This window comes from Nicotiana tabacum, chromosome 17, assembly GCF_000715075.1.
Source record: "Nicotiana tabacum cultivar K326 chromosome 17, ASM71507v2, whole genome shotgun sequence".
Lineage (NCBI taxonomy): Eukaryota > Viridiplantae > Streptophyta > Magnoliopsida > Solanales > Solanaceae > Nicotiana > Nicotiana tabacum.
In genome coordinates, this window is record NC_134096.1 from 34,848,613 (window position 1) to 34,867,039 (window position 18,427).

An 18,427-nucleotide genomic window follows, 5' to 3' on the forward strand; every position below is an offset into this window, starting at 1 on the left:
ATGTTGTTGATCTTCAAGTTGATTTGGCTTGTCACCTTAAAGATACTTGACATTATTATGTTAGCTGAATTTGACTTAGCATGCTACGTGACAAGCGTTTAAAATATACGATAAAGTAACTTCTCGTGGGTTAATGAAGTGTTGTTTATTATGTGAAGCCTAATAAGATAGCCTAATCCATATAAAGTTTGTACACATATTAGGACTTAAATTTTTATTTCTTATTTGGACTATCTTTTTTATCTAGACATTTTAATTTCATATGATTTAATTCAATAGTACGAAGGTGATTGAAATAGTTTGTCTCTTAATTTAGTATATGAAATGAAAAAATAATACTTATTTGAATTAAAGTTCTAACATATTCTTTTTATTTTAGCCGTGTACTTTTTGTAGGACATGAGTACATCTACTTTACAAGATAACAATGAGGAAACTTTGAGGTGACAAAAAAAGTGAGGAAAATGACATTGTATAGCTGGTCTCAAAATAATAGTCAAAATATATATTTTTTTGTATAAATATATATTTTGTATGTTATATATAAAAATTATATAAATTTTATATACTTTTTCAGCTACTAAATATAAATAATTTCTGATACGGGCTAGAAGTGAAAATACCAAAAAAAAAAAAAAGAAAAAAGTGTGGAACTTGAGAATGGTTAATTTGTTAAATAAATTAAACAATTCAGACTGCTTATAGTTAATGTAATTGTCTAACAGAGGCAATTTGTTATCGTTACGTTGTAATATACTAACGTAATAACTGCCCTTTATGAGATGTAAAACTTCGCATTTCTCTCCCACTTTCCTGTTATTCTCTCTTTCTCTCTCTCTCTCTCTCCCCCTTCGGCATATCAATCTCTCCCCATTGAAGCATAATCTCAGATTCCAAAGTAAGAATCATCAATCAATATTATAATTACCTCAATTTAGGTGATGTTTTATTTTTTTCAGCTGAATATATCAGTTATTTTCCCTCTTCTTAATGTTTATTTCAATGCAATCATTATTTGATGATCTGGGTATTTTATAGTAACATTCTTTTATGAAGATTATATCTTTGTATTTGGGATTTGTTGATTCTTGGAAATTATCTGAGTTTTGTATATTCTTGATATTCTGGTTGGCTTAATTAGTCTGATTACCATTTATGTCATATGGGTTTGTTGTTGAATTTGAACTGTTTCTGCCCTTTTTGATTTATGGGCTTCTGATGCTACCAATCACTTGTAAAGTCTGTTTCTTGTCTTGCCAGCAGCATTTTTTCTTTCTGATGTTTTGCTTTGACATAGTGGCTCCTGCTTTGGATTGATGAAAACAGTCTGTTTTCATAAATTTTTGAATATACACTACTGCACATGATGCATTTAGTGTGATAGAAAATGTTTCCTGCGGTAAATGTTTTACTTTGAGAAGTCACTGTTTGGACCATTTTTAAGTGTTGGTTAGTATAAAAGTTTGTTGTACGTGGTAATCCTACAAGGTGTAGGATAAGGCGTAAAGATAGCGTCTTGATGATACTTTTGAGTATTAAAGTTGACAACAATGTCTAAGTGACTAAGTGTTGATCAAAGTAAGTAATGTGGTGTAAGAGTTGGCATATTTGGGTAGGAAATGACTTCAGGTAACCAAAAGTGAAAAGCATCCAAGGAAAACATATTCAACCATGTCAAAGACACCTAGAGAAAACAACAAAGGAGATTCGTATCGATTTGATTAATTTTCTCTTTCTATGCAATAGGATTTTAGGACTTTTCAAATGCTAATTGAATGCCCCTGTCACAAGGGACGGAGCTAGAACATTAGTTACAGGTTCGGATGAATCCAGTAACTTTTGCTTAGACCCTGTATTGTATTAGGAAATGCATTAAATATGCATAATTATTTAATTGCGAACTCAGTAACTAAAAACGAGCTATGGGTTCGGTGGCAGTTCAGAACCCATAAACTTTAAATCACAGCTCCCCCTTTGCCTATCACATGCATATCTTCCTTAAGTCCTTCAGGTAACTGACTCATTATATGTGGGTTCTCTACAACAGGTAGTCAAGTTGAAAGAGAACAGCTTGTTAGAGAGCAATGAGCCAGCGCCCGTCTGCACTTACAAGACCAACTTCAAGTATGATCTCACTGCTCTATCAAAATTCTGTTTATATGCTAATTTAGCATTGTATTAGAGTGGTTTCCCTGCAACCATCTTAGTGTGGAAACTGCAGTCAAGAGACTTATTGTAAATTGCATTATCCAAGTTTAATAAAACTGCAGTGCTTCATATGAATGTATAAATAAATACTTCTCAATTTCTGAGACGATAAGTGTTTATGTGAAGTAGCTGCCTGTGGTTACAGATACATGCAGAAATGGTGGCAGTTGAATATGATTCATGCTGTTTAACGAGTTAGCTATAATAATATATCCAAATAATATATCAGCCCTTCTCTAATGCATCATGCCATGTCCTTTTATTAGTGCAAATTTGGAAGTACAAAACATCTGTTAGGAATTAGTAGCGGAACGAGAAATTCAATTTTTAATGGAAACTATGTGTCTGTAGTTCTTGCACATTTATGCGCATACTCAGACTCCTCGTTGGTTATTAACAATTTAAAATGCTCCTTGGAGAATTTCATGCACTCTTAAGAAATCAAACAGAATGTTGAACTGTGTTGTGAGTTACAACGGCCTGGTCATTCAACTGAGTTGTGAAAGAGAATGTTGAAGAATAATGCAAGCTTTGTCCAAAGAACACTTCCATTGAGACTGGAGAGACTCTTTGTGTTCAACATGGGGTAAAGAGGTCCAGTTCTCTTGCTTTATAACGGAATTGGAAGCACTAGGTGGATCTTCTACAATCATGTTTGGTCTAGAGAGGCTTATTGCTGCCTGATTCATATTTCTTTTATCTCTACTGTTGTTTGTTGCTGTCTGATTCATATTCCTTTCCACTCTTTGAATAATTAGAATTTATCTTTTACTTCTTGTGTGATGGTAATTGTAAATTCGCAGGTAAAAGAAGATTGAAAGATCTTTTGCTTCAAAAAGATAATCGTGTATGTGCTGATTGTGGTTCACCAGACCCTAAATGGGCGTAAGTTTCAGCACCTGATGCTTATCTTTCTATTTGTAGAAGTGTGGATGCTTTTTGGATAATAACAGGATAAGAAATGCATAATCCACATATCTAACGATTTTATAATTGTATTGTATGAGCCTCTCACCGAGGGTCTATCGGAAACAGCCTCTCTACTCCTCCGGAGTAGGGGTAAGATCTGCGTACACACTACGCTCCCTGTGGGGTCTCACTGGGCTGTTGTTGTTGAATTTTATGAGCCTCTCTCTCTCTATATATACATATATTTGAACTTTTAATAATTCTTTTGTTTTTTGTTTTCGGTGTTTTGTCACTTTCTTACATATAGCTTTCTTTATTATTTCTTCCTATTCTTCTATAACTCCTGCCATGTACATCATGGAGCTGTTCCTTTGACTGGAAGTTTAGCTAGCAAAGCTTCCATCATATAGAGACCACTGTATATAGATATTTGTCAGATTAAGTGAATAAAAAAAGTTATTAGATGTAAAGGCATTTATTCCAGTTCAGTGACCAGCATTGAAGGTTAGCAAGTAAAGACCATATTGGCAAATCATAATAATGATATGGTGAGAACAAATTCATCTGTTGTAATCCTGGTAAAGGATAGCTTGACTCCTTCCTGATATAAGCTTCTGGCCTTAACTACCCTGTTGGTGTAGCATGTTACTACCATACCCTAGTCTATGGATCATAACTCAAGCCATCCATTTAGTAATGCTTAAAAGGGTAAACAAAATGGGATGGTGCAGATAAGGAAGAATAAACTTAGAGGTCCAGACATATAATGTTAGTTATTCTTGGAGAAAAAATAGTGCCTTGGCATGCAAACTTCTGAATTCCAGAGAGTATTTTAAGTTTTAAGTAAGTGTGTAAACAATGGAAAAAGATGGGGAATGGGGTACAATGGCTGAAATAGCTGTTGCACTTTAGCAGTTGGGGGACAATTGTGACTTTATCCCCGCTCCCCCCCCCCCCACCCCCCACACCCCACCCCCCTTTTCCTTTCAAGTGGTCCGGTCTAGCCCACGTTCCAAAGATCCATCCAGTTGAAGAAATGGAGGGACTGCATTAGGTTCCCTGGGCCAAGCCAGTCTTGACTCCCTAAAGAAGGCTAGGGCCAGTTCTAGGCGCCGCTTACCAGGTCTGATCAGACGGTACGGAACATGATGACATTGGTTCAACCTTAAAGGTGTTTATTTAATTCCTGTGTGCAGTTGCCCTAGACTTCTTTCTCCCACTAAAGTATCTAATTTTTGAAAACTAATTTAAGAAAAAGAAATAGAAACTATAATTAGAATAGAAGGGAACATAAGTGATACAAATATCCCTCTGGTTGTTTCTGTTCCAAGTATCTCAAAGTAATTTTTCTCCTTTCTTCCATTTCTCTCCCTTATTTTTATAGTGCTTGCATTGTATTCCTCGATCCCAGGTCGACCAATATTGGCGTTTTCATATGTTTAAAATGCTGTGGTGTGCACAGAAGCCTTGGAACTCACATTTCAAAAGTAAGTTTTCCAGGGCTAGTTGCTGTCCATATTTCCTCTTCTCTTTAGAGCTGATGCTGCCCATGATTTACAGCTTGAACCAAGCTTTTTTTTAATTGAGATGCATATGCAATTTAGTTTTATGGATTTACTTTTTCTAGGCATAGAGCCTAACATCCTTTTTTCCCATTTTCTTTCTAATTGACTGCAGACTGATGTTTTGATGTTCTAAATTCTATAGGGATTGTTACTATAACCATTTCCATGGTAGCATAAAACCAAGTTTTTGTAGCCTTGAACTGTTCGTTTATAGTAGTTTAACTAAATTGGTGGCATGGAACCATGCGATTGCTTCCTAGCACTGTCAAATGCTAAAGTGTTTTTTTTTTTCACCTTTATTCTTTACTATACCACACGGCACAAGCATGCCTGGAAGTTTGCGCCCATGTTCATTAAAGAAGGAGAACATGATGGCAAATAAGTTAATGACTGATCACTTTCCCTGCCTGACTCATAATTTACTGCTGTTGGCAGGTTTCCAGTTATAATGTCCTGCTAAACCCTATTGGAAGTCATTGAAACATTCGAATTATATCACAGATGATACTTTTAATTTCTTATATCACTTTGCCAACATTACATCAAAAGTTGAACAAGTATTTTTCTTTTCGTGCAACGTGTTCTATCTTATTGCATCCTGGCAAATGCTGCTCTGCTAATTGTCTTCTGGCAACCTGACTACAGATAACTCTCTGATCCCCCAAGTCTCTATGTGCTTCAATATTTCTAGACGTGGGCAGTGAGTTATATTGACTAAAAAACTTTCTGTTACCCTTAGATTGATTTTGTTTTTAAGTTAGAGACTAGGATTAGTAAAGCACTAAATTTCTCAGTTTCCTTTAGCTTACTACATAGCCGGTAGCCAAGGACATAGACCTATGAAAGGTCATTCCCTTGCCTTAACTCTCTACTCTTTCTTCTAAAAGGTCATGTTACTATAATTCTGAAATTGTCGAGAGTGTAGATCATGTTTCCCTGGTGCATTTTTATTCCCTTTCCTACAGTAATACTATTCTTATAAATGCAAACTCTGAAGTCTGATCTTCTTGCAATTGTATCCCTCCATCTTATGACTATGACGTTGCAGGTTTTGTCTGTGACATTAGATGAATGGTCTGACGATGAAATTGATTCAATGATTGAGGTTGGAGGTAATGCTTCGGCAAATTCAATCTATGAAGCTTATCTTCCTGAAGGAGTTTCAAAGCCAGGACCAGATGCCAGCCACGAGCAGCGTTCTAAATACATCAGGTTAGATCAGATGTCGAAGTGTTGTTCTTTCTATTCATCTTTATGACTTAAAACCATTTTTTATCCCTGGATTTCAGCCTTCACGAGCTTTTCCTCATCAAATGTTGTGTCAATTATCTGGTAAAATATAGATACGTCATATGTGGGCTTGGAGATGACATGAGTATGTAGCTTCCAAAATGAGGACTTCCCAATATTCAATTATGCTCCCCATCCTCTTGAATTTCCATCCTTATCTTTCCTGTCTTTATCTGCTCCTTGGCCTTGTCAGTTAATGGCATTCTTGTATCCTTTTGGTTACTATCATGTTAGAATCTTCATGTAAATTAAATGTTACTTTCTGGTTGTCTGTGCCAAATTCAGCAAAATTCAATGTCCATTGGTTCATATAGAAAATAGAAATTTCTGAACTTAGAAGTTATATAAAAATACAATTTTTTTTTTTTTTGCATTTTCTAACTATTAAAAAGGTGTCTAAAAAAATAGTCATAGATGGATCTGTTTGACTTGTAAAACAAAGTTGGTGATAACAACACGATAGGGGTCCAAGAATTACTAAAGAAAATCAAGAAACGTGCGGAAGCTAAAAGAAAATAAAGAAACAAAAAAACAACTGAAAATTAAAGATAGATTGAATTCAAGAAAGAGTTTCTTGAATTCAAGAAGTCTATTCTTGAAGTTGAATCCAAACAATAACAATTAGCTAACAAAGAACTAATCACCTTTGGTAGAGAATTAAAAACAAGAGATAGATTGTGAAACCCGACCCTTTAGAATAACAAGAACAACAATAAGCCTAAACTTATCACCTTTATTGAATACCTAGAAGTGATCTAAGATTTCGAAAGAGTTTAATCTTACCACCTTAAGTTGAGTCTTGAAGGTTGAAGAATAAATCCAAGAGTAGCCACACACAAGAGTGCAAGAAAAATCTCACAATTTTTATTGATAATAGTCTATAATAATCTTTTATCTAAAAACAAAGAAGACCCCCCTTTATATAGAGAGGGGGTCACGAAATTCCTACCTAAAAACAAGGAAATAAAGTCCTAAACTACTTTGGACAACAAGTCCAAATACCTTAGGAAAAGGAAAAAACACTAGGAAACAAAAACCAAGTCAAACTTGGAAAGTAACTCCAACAATCTTAGGAAAAGGAAAACATAATCTTAACTACCTAGGAAAGCAATAAATCTAGTACCAAAATATATGGAAATAAGTTAAAACCAATCTTGGATAGAATCTTGAAAGTCGCAAACCAATCATGGATAGGATCTTGGAAATCTTGAAAGCAACTTGCAAGCAACTTGGCACCAACTTCTATCACGCCTATTAAACCTTTCTTAGGCAGCAAGTAAGTCTTTTTTATGTTATAAAAACGTGGCTTCATGTAGGACTTATTGGGCTGCAAGTTTGGACACATTTTTAGGTGCCAAATAGGTCCAATAGTGGCCTGATTAGGACCTTCTTCAGAGGATGTCTCTTGGGATCTAATCCACCTTTTCTTGTACATGAATTTGGACCATAAAATAATTATAATACCTAGACAACTCATATCCTTTATCCTTGAGCTCTCCATCCCAATTAACAACTTCTTTATTTGTACTTGAAATCTAATGACCTTGTTTTGCAACTCTTTAGCTTGACATCTTGTTAAAGGCCCTCTTTGAGATTCCAAAGCTTCATTCTTGCCCTTGAATAGATTTGAGCTTCTTACGATGCTATCATTCCCCTCTTCTTGAAGAAAATTCGTCCTCGAATTTCGACCGTGCAAGAAAAAGAAATCACGCACTAGTAAATGGCATTCACTAATCTGAAAAAATGGTAGGAATAAAACAAGATAGTGACCATGTGTCCACTTAACCCAATTAAGCCTAATAGGTGTAAATACTCCTTTATAAAGCATATGGACATCATCATCCCAATAAAATTTATGCCTACTTAGAGTTGTCCAATAAAAACCTCTCTTAGATGCACTATGTAATGAAATTTGCAATGCGATTTTGTCAATAAGGTAGTCCAAACATGTGCATGCCAAAGAAATTACAAAATATTGGTCATGCATCCATTTAACACAAGTATCTCTGCCACGTGTATCAAAAAGACACTCTTATGATATAGCCAAGTATCAATTATAAATCCCATGGATTCTTCTACATGTAAGTTATTCAAATAAGCACATAAATTCTCAAAAAGGTCAGAAGAACCCATAAATTCCAAAATACAAATTTCAATACATTCAAGCTCATGATTATAACTTTTCCCAATAATATTCGCAACATCAATGGATTCTACATAATTGCTCAAACTGTCATAGAAAGAGTCATAGATAGGTTCATGAAAGAGTATTTGATCACTAACGTCACAATAATCATGCATATCCTCTTTAATAGTAGCAAACACTTTTACAGGCTCACAATCAACATGCCTAGAGGAATGACTTCCCATCAAACAACAAAACTCACATTCTAGCAATTTATCACATGAAAACTCATTAGACACTTGAATAAGAGAAGAAAGAACATTTAACTCATTAGCAAGCCTCTTCTCATAAATTTCATGCCTCTTTTCACCAAGTTGAAATGCATAATCATCTATGTCATACTCAATTTCAAAAGGAAGCAAATTACTCTTGCACTTTAACTTAGATATTACAGTTAATGACTTGATATGCATCAAAATATCATCATCCACAAAAATTATAAAGTCACCAACATAAGAAATAAGAGTATAATTCATTACCTCCAAAAATACCTTAGGTGTTCTAGGAAGGCCAAGAATGTGAATGAACCAATTATACATATCATACTTGGACTTATTTACTAATGGAACAACATCACCTTATATTATTTTATGCAATGATTCCAGCTTAGCAATGACTTTAGGAAACTCCATGTCATAAACCTGTAAATAAGAATTAAAATAGTCAAAAGGTTCAATAACAAAGAATTTAACCAAGCTTTTATCTTCCACCATCCAACAAGAATTAATTTCGCCTAATTCATGTTGGAATCCAGTTGGATCCTTTGCCACCATTTCTCGCGCCTCACCTCTCCTTTCAAAAGGTCTTTCAACACGTGGCTGCACAAAATCACAAGAACTAAAACAAGAATGAGTTAATGGGTTAGGAAGTAAAGAAATTTTATTCTTGCTTACACTCTCTTTGGTTTTTATTACAAAACTAACTTTTCCCTCACCCTTAGCCTCTTTTCTCTCACTAAAGTTTTTTTCTTCTTCTTTACTCAAACCCTCTTGTTTTTCTCTCTCTACCTCAAAGACTTTTCTTATCTCATTGCCTTCTCTCTTTTCTTTTCCCTCAAGCTCACTCTTTTTCTCAATTAACATCCCATTCTCTTCACTCAATACAACCTCTCCTTTTTCCTCTCTTGGGATGTCAACATGTACTCCCTTACTCCTCTCATTCTTTTCTCTCTCATATTTTTCCATATTCTCTTTAACAGTCTTTTCATCTTCATAAGTTTGTGAGGGAGTCAAAGGTCCAAGAATAAGTTTCTTCCCGTTAACCTCAAAAGAGTATCTATTTTTTTCCATGTTATATGAAGCTCTTCTATAGGTATACCATGACTTTCCCAACAAGATATGATAATTATTCATGGGAATCAAATCACACCAGATCGCATCCTCATACCTTCCAATAGAGAATAGTAATAACACTCTTTTATCTACCTTTACTCCTCTCAACATGTAGGGTTCAATATGCGCAACACAAGGCAAGTTCAATTTTTCAACCATATAAGTGCTAATTGAGTTATAGCCAAACTTTTTGTCAATTCTAAGAGCACAAATCGCAGACATCATTTTAGCTCTTGTTTGAAAAATAATTTTACCATTGTCTTCCTTCCATTCGGTATATTGTAAGTTCGACTTTTCAAGTTGTTGAGTCATAGTTCGCCTCCTTTCACTATAACTACCTGTTTGAAACATCTTGAAAAAAGATTAAAAGAATTATGTATCTCTCAAATTTGGCTTTTTCCTCTAATGTTCTCGCCTCTCTTGCCTTTTTTCACTCAAAGCAACTCTTGGTCGTTAATCTTTAGATTTATTAATAAACCTTACTAGTCACAACCCTTAGTGATAAGAATGTGGAGTTAGAAAAAGAATAAAAAAGTGAAGGACCAAACCTTGGAAGAATAGGAATTGGTTATGTAAAAAAAATAAGGAAAAAATTTAGGAAACCCAAAACCCACAAGAATAAGGAAAGAACTTATCTTAATCTTCAAGAACTAGGATCCCCTCTTCTTGTTTCCTTTTTTGACTTGGAAACCAAATAACACATGAATTCTACAAATAATAATGAGCCATAATGCTTTTCTTTTGGCTGATTTTCGTTTTTTTTTTGTGTTTTTTTTTTTGGTTTTGTTTTACTCAAGAACCTCCCAAGATTATCAAGATTGAAATCTTGATTAGCCTATACTCTGATACCACTTGATAACAACACGATAGGGGTCCAAGAATTACTAAAGAAAATCAAGAAACGTGCGGAAGCTAAAAGAAAATAAAGAAACAAAAAAACAACTGAAAATTAAAGATAGATTGAATTCAAGAAAGAGTTTCTTGAATTCAAGAAGTCTATTCTTGAAGTTGAATCCTAACAACAACAATTAGCTAACAAAGAACTAATCACCTTTGGTAGAGAATTAAAAACAAGAGATAGATTGTGAAACCTGACCCTTTAGAATAAAAACAAGAACAACAATAAGCCTAAACTTATCACCTTTCTTGAACACCTAGAAGTGATCTAAGATTTCGAAAGAGTTTAATCTTACCACCTTAAGTTGAGTCTTGAAAGTTGAAGAATAAATTCAAGAGTAGCCACACACAAGAGTGCAAGAAAAATCTCACAATTTTTATTGATAATAGTCTAAAATAATCTTTTATCTAAAAACAAAGAAGACACCCCTTTATATAGAGAGGGGGTCACAAAATTCCTACCTAAAAATAAGAAAATAAAGTCCTAAACTACTTTGGACAACAAGTCCAAATACCTTAGGAAAAGAAAAAAACACTAGGAAACAAAAACCAAGTCAATCTTGGAAAGTAACTCCAACAATCTTAGGAAAAAGAAAACATAACCTTAACTACCTAGGAAAGCAATAAATCTAGTACCAAAATATATGGAAATAAGTTAAAACCAATCTTGGATAGAATCTTGAAAGTCGCAAACCAATCATAGATAGGATCTTGGAAATCTTGAAGGCAACTTGCAAGCAACTTGGCACCAACTTGTACCCAACTTCTATCACGTCTATTGAACCTTTCTTAGGCAGCAAGTAAGTCCTTTTTTATGTTATAAAAACGTGGCTTCATGTAAGACTTATTGGGCTGCAAGTTTGGACACATTTTTAGGTGCCAAATAGGACCAATAGTGGCCTGATTAGGACCTTCTTCAGAGGATGTCTCTTGGGATCTAATCCACCTTTTCTTGGACATGAATTTGGACCATAAAATAATTATAATACCTAGACAACTCATATCCTTTATCCTTGAGCTCTCCATCCCAATTAACAACTTCTTTATTTGCACTTGAAGTCTAATGACCTTGTTTTGCAACTCTTTAGCTTGACATCTTGTTAAATGCCTTCTTTGAGATTCCAAAGCTTCATTCTTGTCCTTGAATATATTTGAGCTTCTTAGGATGCTATCAGTTGGTAAAAGGATGAAGGCAGTTGAAATACATGGAAGGAAGTAAATAAGTTCTGAGATATGGTACTTTTAAGTTACCACAACATTATTGGGAGCAAACTGATCTGATATATCTCTCTCACTCACCAAAGACAGAAAATGTTATTTGTTTACTTAACACCTTCACATAATTTATGTCACGGGACAACTCCTCCATGGCGGCAGCGGCACGCAAATAGCCCCTGTGGCACCCATAGTCTACAAGCCAGCCTTCACTTATCTTAGATTTCTTGGCATGACCTTGTGCCCATCGTGAAGCTTTCTTCAGAGGCTTGGCTTCAACTGTGTCTCCCATTTCATGTAGCATATTCCTGGCGCACATCTCATATGTGAGGTCTCGTCTATAAGCACACCTGAAGATGGCTAAGGACATGCTCATCCCACGCCTGGCATTGGACGTTGTGCGCACAGTCCAATCCTCAAGCTTGACACTTGTCTTGTGCTTGTCGTGGTGTACATGGCTTTTGCCAGAGTAAGGCAATCTTTAAGTCTTTGGCCTATGTGATGTGCGTCCGTCAAGAAACCAGACTTGATAAGCATATTCTTCAATATCTTAGGAAAGGGTCTCTCACTGAAAACCCAATTCGATTTATAACTCGAGAACATGTGGCATGACACTCATGGCATGCATGCAGCCGTCGCCCATAGGCTAGGCCCTAGGGCTCACCCCAAGTCCTTGCTAACCTCTCTCGGCACTCTTCGGACATGCTATAACATCTCTTAATGGCCGTTGCCTCCTGCATTGCCCCTTTGCTAGATGCTCCTCTAGCTCAATGTCAGCGAGCTGTACTGACACTTGCGTATATGCCCTGGCTGCGCAGCGTTATGGGCACCAAGTCATCAATGAAGGCAACCCATAACAGTTTCTTGTTATTCTGCACAACTACAATTGGAAACTGTCTGTACATGTCTGTTTCCTGCTACACAGTGACTTCATTGCTTATCTCTGCTCTGCATTCCTTTAGTTCTTCTGTTAAGTTTTTTGGTTTGTCAAAAGTGAAAAGTAACTAGTACCATATGAAATTCATAACTAGTAGCATTAATGCTTAGTCCTGATAGCATCCAGGAGACATGCTCATATTGCATTCCCTGTGCATGACGTTGGATGATTGTACTCTCTAGACATTTCTGTTCTGAAAGATATATGAAGCAGTCATGGCTCATATCATTCATTTGCTTCTTGGCTTTTCTGTGCTGCTTACTGATGAAGGAACAAATAAAAGCCTTGAATAATTTTTATGTGAGTTGTAGGTCTTGTTTCATTGATGTAAGCATGTTTTTTTCTAAAGGTCTAAGTATGAGCGTCAAGAATTCTTGAAACCAAGCTTGCGTATATTGTCAAATCCGAAAAAAAGTTCTCTTAAAACAAGTTTATCCAGCAAGATCACGGACAGCTTTCGAAGTTCAAGTTCGAGTTCACAAAAATCTGTAAGTTCTAAATTTCTCCCATGTACCGATCTTCATCCTCTTTCCAGTTAACAGTCTTGTGCTTCACAATGTTGGATTTATGTGGAATAGTTGATAATTTCTATGACAGAGTGAATAAGTACCTCACTAGGGTATATTCGTGCATACTTGTTGATGTGTCAAAATATTTCTTACTTGTGGTGTCTGTGACATTCCTATTCTAGTTGAGGCTAGTGGTGGTCAAGAACTTTATACTTGTTTGTAAATATGTACTTAATCCAACGAGAAGTATATTATTTTGCAGAAATGTTGAAAACTTCATTAAAAGGGTCACTATGCTTTCGTGATCATTTCTCTGCTGTTAATGCTCAATTTGGTCACAGGAAGGCATGGTAGAATTCATTGGAATGCTGAAGATTAAAGTAATTAAAGGAACAAACTTAGCCATCAGAGATATGCTCTCAAGTGATCCTTATGTTGTCCTGGCTCTTGGCAAGCAGGTTAGTCGTCCTTTGTCATGGTATTTAATTATCGGGATGAAGAGAAGGAAGTGGTTTGAAGCCTTTGTTCTTGGTCATTGAATAAATGAATGAATTTTGGTAGAATTTCCCATTGTGTCCCTTATTTTGAAGATCCTGTTTTTTCCCCTTGTTTTCTACATGATGTGGGTAGAATGTAGAATACAGAACAACCTTGTGTTTTGCTAGGCAAGTTTTTAGACCTTCTGATGCTGCATATTCCTACTTATACATACTCTCTTGAAGAACTGACAAGTAGAAATTGGTTCCGTGTGTTTCTCTCTCTTACCTGGTTCTTTTATTCAGAAAGTGCAAACAACAGTCGTAAAGAGCAATTTGAATCCAGTTTGGAATGAGGAACTAATGCTTTCAGTTCCGCAAGATTATGGGGCTGTAAAACTGGTAATAATTCCGTTCCACCTTTCTCAGACAATATTGAGTAACCATTCTCTCCTTTTTATTTTCCTTCTTCTCGGTCTGCTTAGTTTTTTATATATAACTCTTCAATGATTTATTTCGATGATGCCGCATAAGCAGCTTGATAAGAAACAAGAACTTCCTTTTATTTATCATAGAAGAACAGATATATTGCTTGGTTAGCAAACTTGGATCTTTATTGGCTTGAAGCCCTGACTAGTGCACACTATACATCAATTGACAAGCATATCATTCCTCATTCACTGTTCAGAATGGGTTCACTCTGATTCATGGAGCTTAATGGTGTTAGAAAGATGAAAATGGTGGTGTAAAGGAGAAAATTATTGCAGTTGATTGGTTTTCTTCTGAGCAAGTTTGTGGTAATTGCTTTTCACAGTTGACTGTTGACCAATGAAGCAGCACCAATCAGGTTTTGGTAGAGAAATATACTGGCATAATTCTGTGAGGCCATTTACTGTAAGATACAGAGATAGTTATTTGACGGAACTGCATTGCCTTGTTTTCATTATAGTTTGTTTAGCACGATCTGGTGGGAAGATCCCTAATTTTTGGAGACTTAAAAATGCTAGGCATTGTCACGGAGTTTCAGCTTGAGCTGGAAAGAATGGAAAAAAGAAAGAAAAAAAACAAACACATACAGTACTATATTTTAAGCATCAGTAAGCCTTATAGAGACTTTGCAAGCATGAAATCTCATCAGAGCTCCTGCTCTGCACTGCAGTCTGCACCAGCAGTTTTTAATGCAGTAACTGAATTGGCGACGCAGGGATTTTAGATTTATTTTACAATTTTGATAAGCTCTGTTACCGTCATCAGACTTAGCATAATGATTTATTTACTTCAGCAGGCAGTAAGTGTTACATGTTATAGGTACACACTTTGGTTCTGGCATTTCAAGAGTTACTCAGAAGTGGCAAATCAATCACACAGTGTCCATGGTAGAGAAGGCATTAACTATCTTACTTTATGAGACTGAATGTATAATTTTGCATCATTCCATGCATAACTTTCCACTTCATTCTTCAACTTTTTTCCTTCTAATATTCTTTTCCTATTATAAGAGTTTGTGTCCTTCAGTGGAAAAGGTACCTCGTCCTTGAACCGAGAATCTGTTTCCATCTTATACAGCTAACCGGACTAACTTGTTTGGTTCAAGTTATTTGCTTTTTGCTCAGTCTAGCTAATCAGCAGACAAGCTTTTTTCCTTGAAATAACCAGTAGCTTTTCTTGTCAATTCTTGTCTTGTCTATAGAGGTAAATTAATGTTTCATTTATATGCATTGTCTATGGAACTAATTTTTCGCAGGATCAGAAAGGAAGTGTTTTTTTTTTTTTTGGTTATGCGTAAGAGCTATTATCCTGATAATACTGACAGTATTTATCCGGTCAAAAGGATGCCTGAACTTTTTGTTCAGCCACTTGTTTGACTTTCGCAAAAGCTACTTGACTAAATAAAGTCCATTGCCCTCTGCTTTGATCATTTGTTAGAACTCAATACTGACACACAAAACTTACAAATCACTAACTTGCCGCTTCTCCTTTTGTTTCTGGAAATGTTAAGCTGGATCCTTACTCTTGTCTTGCATTCATTTGGTTATGCATCAATTAACCATTACTCTCTTCTTTCTTTTTACTTGGAACTGCAGCAAGTATACGATCATGATACGTTTTCTGCTGATGATATAATGGGGGAGGCCGAGATAGACATCCAGCCTATGATAACATCTGCAATGGCATTCGGGGATGCTGGAATGTTTGGTAACATGCAGATTGGAAAATGGCTAAAATCAAATGATAATGCCCTAATGAATGATAGCACTGTAAACATCGTGGACGGGAAGGTGAAACAAGAAGTAAATCTTAAGCTGCAGAATGTTGAATGTGGAGAACTTGAACTAGAATTAGAGTGGATCCCTCTTGACCAATAGGTGTATATAAGATTTTAGAAATTATTGCTATTTCCCTACCATTTGCATTTTTGGAAGTAGTACATTTATGAACTTTTGAATCAGAAATATTGGATTATCCATGCTGTTGTATTCTCCTGCACATTCTATTTGTTTCTTAGTGTGGTGTTTTCTTGCCTAAATTATGCACATGAATCCAAGTCATTTTGGGCAAAACTATGCTTTCAACTAAAATCCCTCATCAATTTCTACCACTAAACCTAGCCAGCCAAGTGGTCAGCAGAGAAATGAGTTTGAAGAGACCTAGTAACAGAATTGATCAATCGGGGTTCGCTTTCCTCAAATCATATCATATATAGCAATTACCAAGGAGTGTAATGGGATTCCTTCATCCGAGCTCAGGGAAATGGAGAACCTTTGGCTATGTATGTTTTTTGTTGGTATGAATCTTCTATAAACGTAATGTAAAAAGTCAAACAAAATGGTTGAAGAAAGTAAAGAGAGCTGCTTCTCCTCCTTATGCTGAAACTTTGATTTCGTAATTTTACCCTGTAAACAATATCCTATTCTCTTTCTTCCAACTAAAATAATGAGAAAAATGAGGTTCTCAACTAGAGATATATATGGTGTCCATAATAGAGGATATCTCTACTATAAATGTTCAAACGTTGGTAGTTTCTTTGAGAAGAAATTCACGGTCAACAGAGATGAAATGTCTTTATCTTTGCCTCAAACTGTATAGGTAAACAGCTCATTGACATGGCTATATATGCAGTCCACTATAATAGTATGTTCAAGAGGAAGAATCAATACTATGAGTGGAAATGCGGAAATGACGCTAATAAGAAATGTTCGCCAAAATTGTGATGGGATTGTAGAGATCCGTCTTTTCTTTATCAGAAATCTTAAGTTTGAGCTATGGGTATGGAAAATCTATCGATATTTTAGTGGCCTTCCAAGCATGAATTACGATTAGCTAGTGAGGAAGCGGCCTTTAAACAGGATTCCAATTAGTGAGGCATCGGGTTTCGCTTAAAACTTTGGTGACTTTGTATGTGCTAAAACATTTACGAAACATGTACAAATTATATTGATTCAGAACTCAATAAATCAATTGAGTTTATTTATTAAGGACTCATAAAGTCCAACAGCGGCTGTGGATTTGGTTATTGGGTGGAGGAAACCATGTTCATTAATTTGGTTCTGAAGAAACCATGTCCATTATCAAGAAAATCATCTTCATTTGGCTTTCTCTTATAATTCGTCGGGAGCTATGTTGTTTTGCTCTTTAAATTAATGGATTTGGTGATTGGGTGGGGAGCTTATGGCCGGTGCCTCAGACTCAGAATATGGTTACCGTCTCTTCTTAATAAAAGAACCCCATTTTCAAGTTCTAAGACCAGAAATTAATGACAAACTTCTTTATGGAGAAGGTGGAGATGCACTGATCGTCTTTGGTGCTGTGGGGTGGGGTAATTTTGTTAGTCAATAATGTACTAATTTTGTAATTTCGTGAGGGAATAATTAACCCCAATTATTAATGAAAGGGTAAATAAATTTGGACTTTTTCCCAATTCTATTATAATTATAATAATGATTTGAAGTTTCAGCAACCACATGGCTTCCCACAGGGTCAGGAATTGCACGCAAGATATCAATTTGCACGATCTTGTCGAAAATGCAATGAAGCCAGATGACTTCGAATTTTATTTCACAAATTCAAAGACGTTGGATTTATCTATCTGTAACTGTAAGGATAACCCGGCCACCACCCCCACGCTCATTTATTAGATTAAGAGAATTTATAAAAACACTGATATTGTTTTATACATTCATTTTATATTATGTTTTCTTCTACTTCATGTAACTGTTTCTCGCTTCTTCTTTTACTAATTTCCCCTAAAGTACTGCACTTACCCATACAACTGAACAAACAGTACTGAGCAAAATCAATGTGATTCTGCTGTACTTTTTTGTGCACTTTTAGAGATCTTATTATATACTCAAGTAAGCACAGATAAATTATCGACACAGCTACCAATTTAAGCAAGGAAAAAAGTAGGGTAAAGTGAATCTCAATTGTAAATTTATGAATTATGTACGTCCAGATCACAACAATCAAAAAAGAAAGTGAAACTAAAGCCTTATCCTTTCGGATTACAAGCACTAGTTCATTTGTTGACGACGTTAGCTACTGACGTTGACCCTAACGTTGACAACGACGTTTCTCTTTGCCTTTTCTTTCGGAGCCTAACGACGAAAACAAACCCAGAAACGGCCAGCAAGACGACACCAGCTGCTCCACAAACCAAGCTGGAAACCAATAGCACTTCTCTCACGTGATCTTTCCCGTTACTGTCACGTGACATTTCATCTCCGTTATTGCCGGTATTATTCCACCACGTCAAGTTTCTCGCCTCCGGTAGCGCCGATGACGGCGGCGATTTCCCGCCGGCGCCGGCGAAGAACGAATGCAATTGTGGATCGTTGACTTTTGCGGCCGGAATATTTGACGAGCGTTGATATGGCAAGCCGTGCTCTGATGGACGGAGCTCTCTGC

At 35.9% G+C, this 18,427-nt stretch overlaps 1 protein-coding gene across 3 annotated transcripts; it reads left to right on the plus strand.

Moving 5' to 3' along the window:
• The first annotated feature begins 761 nt into the window (after nt 1-761).
• Nucleotides 762-16,056, plus strand: LOC107802419 (ADP-ribosylation factor GTPase-activating protein AGD12). 3 transcript variants are annotated; one of them, XM_075234191.1, is made up of 10 exons: nt 762-898; nt 2,048-2,124; nt 3,012-3,093; nt 4,529-4,604; nt 5,731-5,894; nt 12,887-13,025; nt 13,388-13,504; nt 13,829-13,924; nt 14,831-14,898; nt 15,607-15,799. In XM_075234191.1, the coding sequence occupies exons 2-10, from the start codon at nt 2,085-2,087 to the stop codon at nt 15,644-15,646; spliced, it is 822 nt and encodes a 273-aa protein (XP_075090292.1). In that variant the 5' UTR covers nt 762-898; nt 2,048-2,084; the 3' UTR covers nt 15,647-15,799. The 3 variants fall into 3 exon arrangements, with proteins under 3 accessions (XP_075090292.1, XP_016481408.1, XP_016481409.1); XM_016625922.2 differs by lacking the exon at nt 14,831-14,898 and having other exon boundaries at nt 15,607-16,056; XM_016625923.2 differs by lacking the exon at nt 14,831-14,898 and having other exon boundaries at nt 798-938; nt 15,607-16,056.
• The last annotated feature ends 2,371 nt before the right edge of the window (nt 16,057-18,427 follow it).

Bases quoted from the DNA above. Each gene is read 5' to 3' on its own strand.
- LOC107802419 (XM_016625922.2), top strand. From the start codon at position 2,085: ATGAGCCAGCGCCCGTCTGCACTTACAAGACCAACTTCAA. The intron at 4,605-5,730 runs GTAAGTTTTCCA...ATGACGTTGCAG, and splicing joins TTGGAACTCACATTTCAAAA to GTTTTGTCTGTGACATTAGA. The intron at 13,505-13,828 runs GTTAGTCGTCCT...TCTTTTATTCAG, and splicing joins TCCTGGCTCTTGGCAAGCAG to AAAGTGCAAACAACAGTCGT.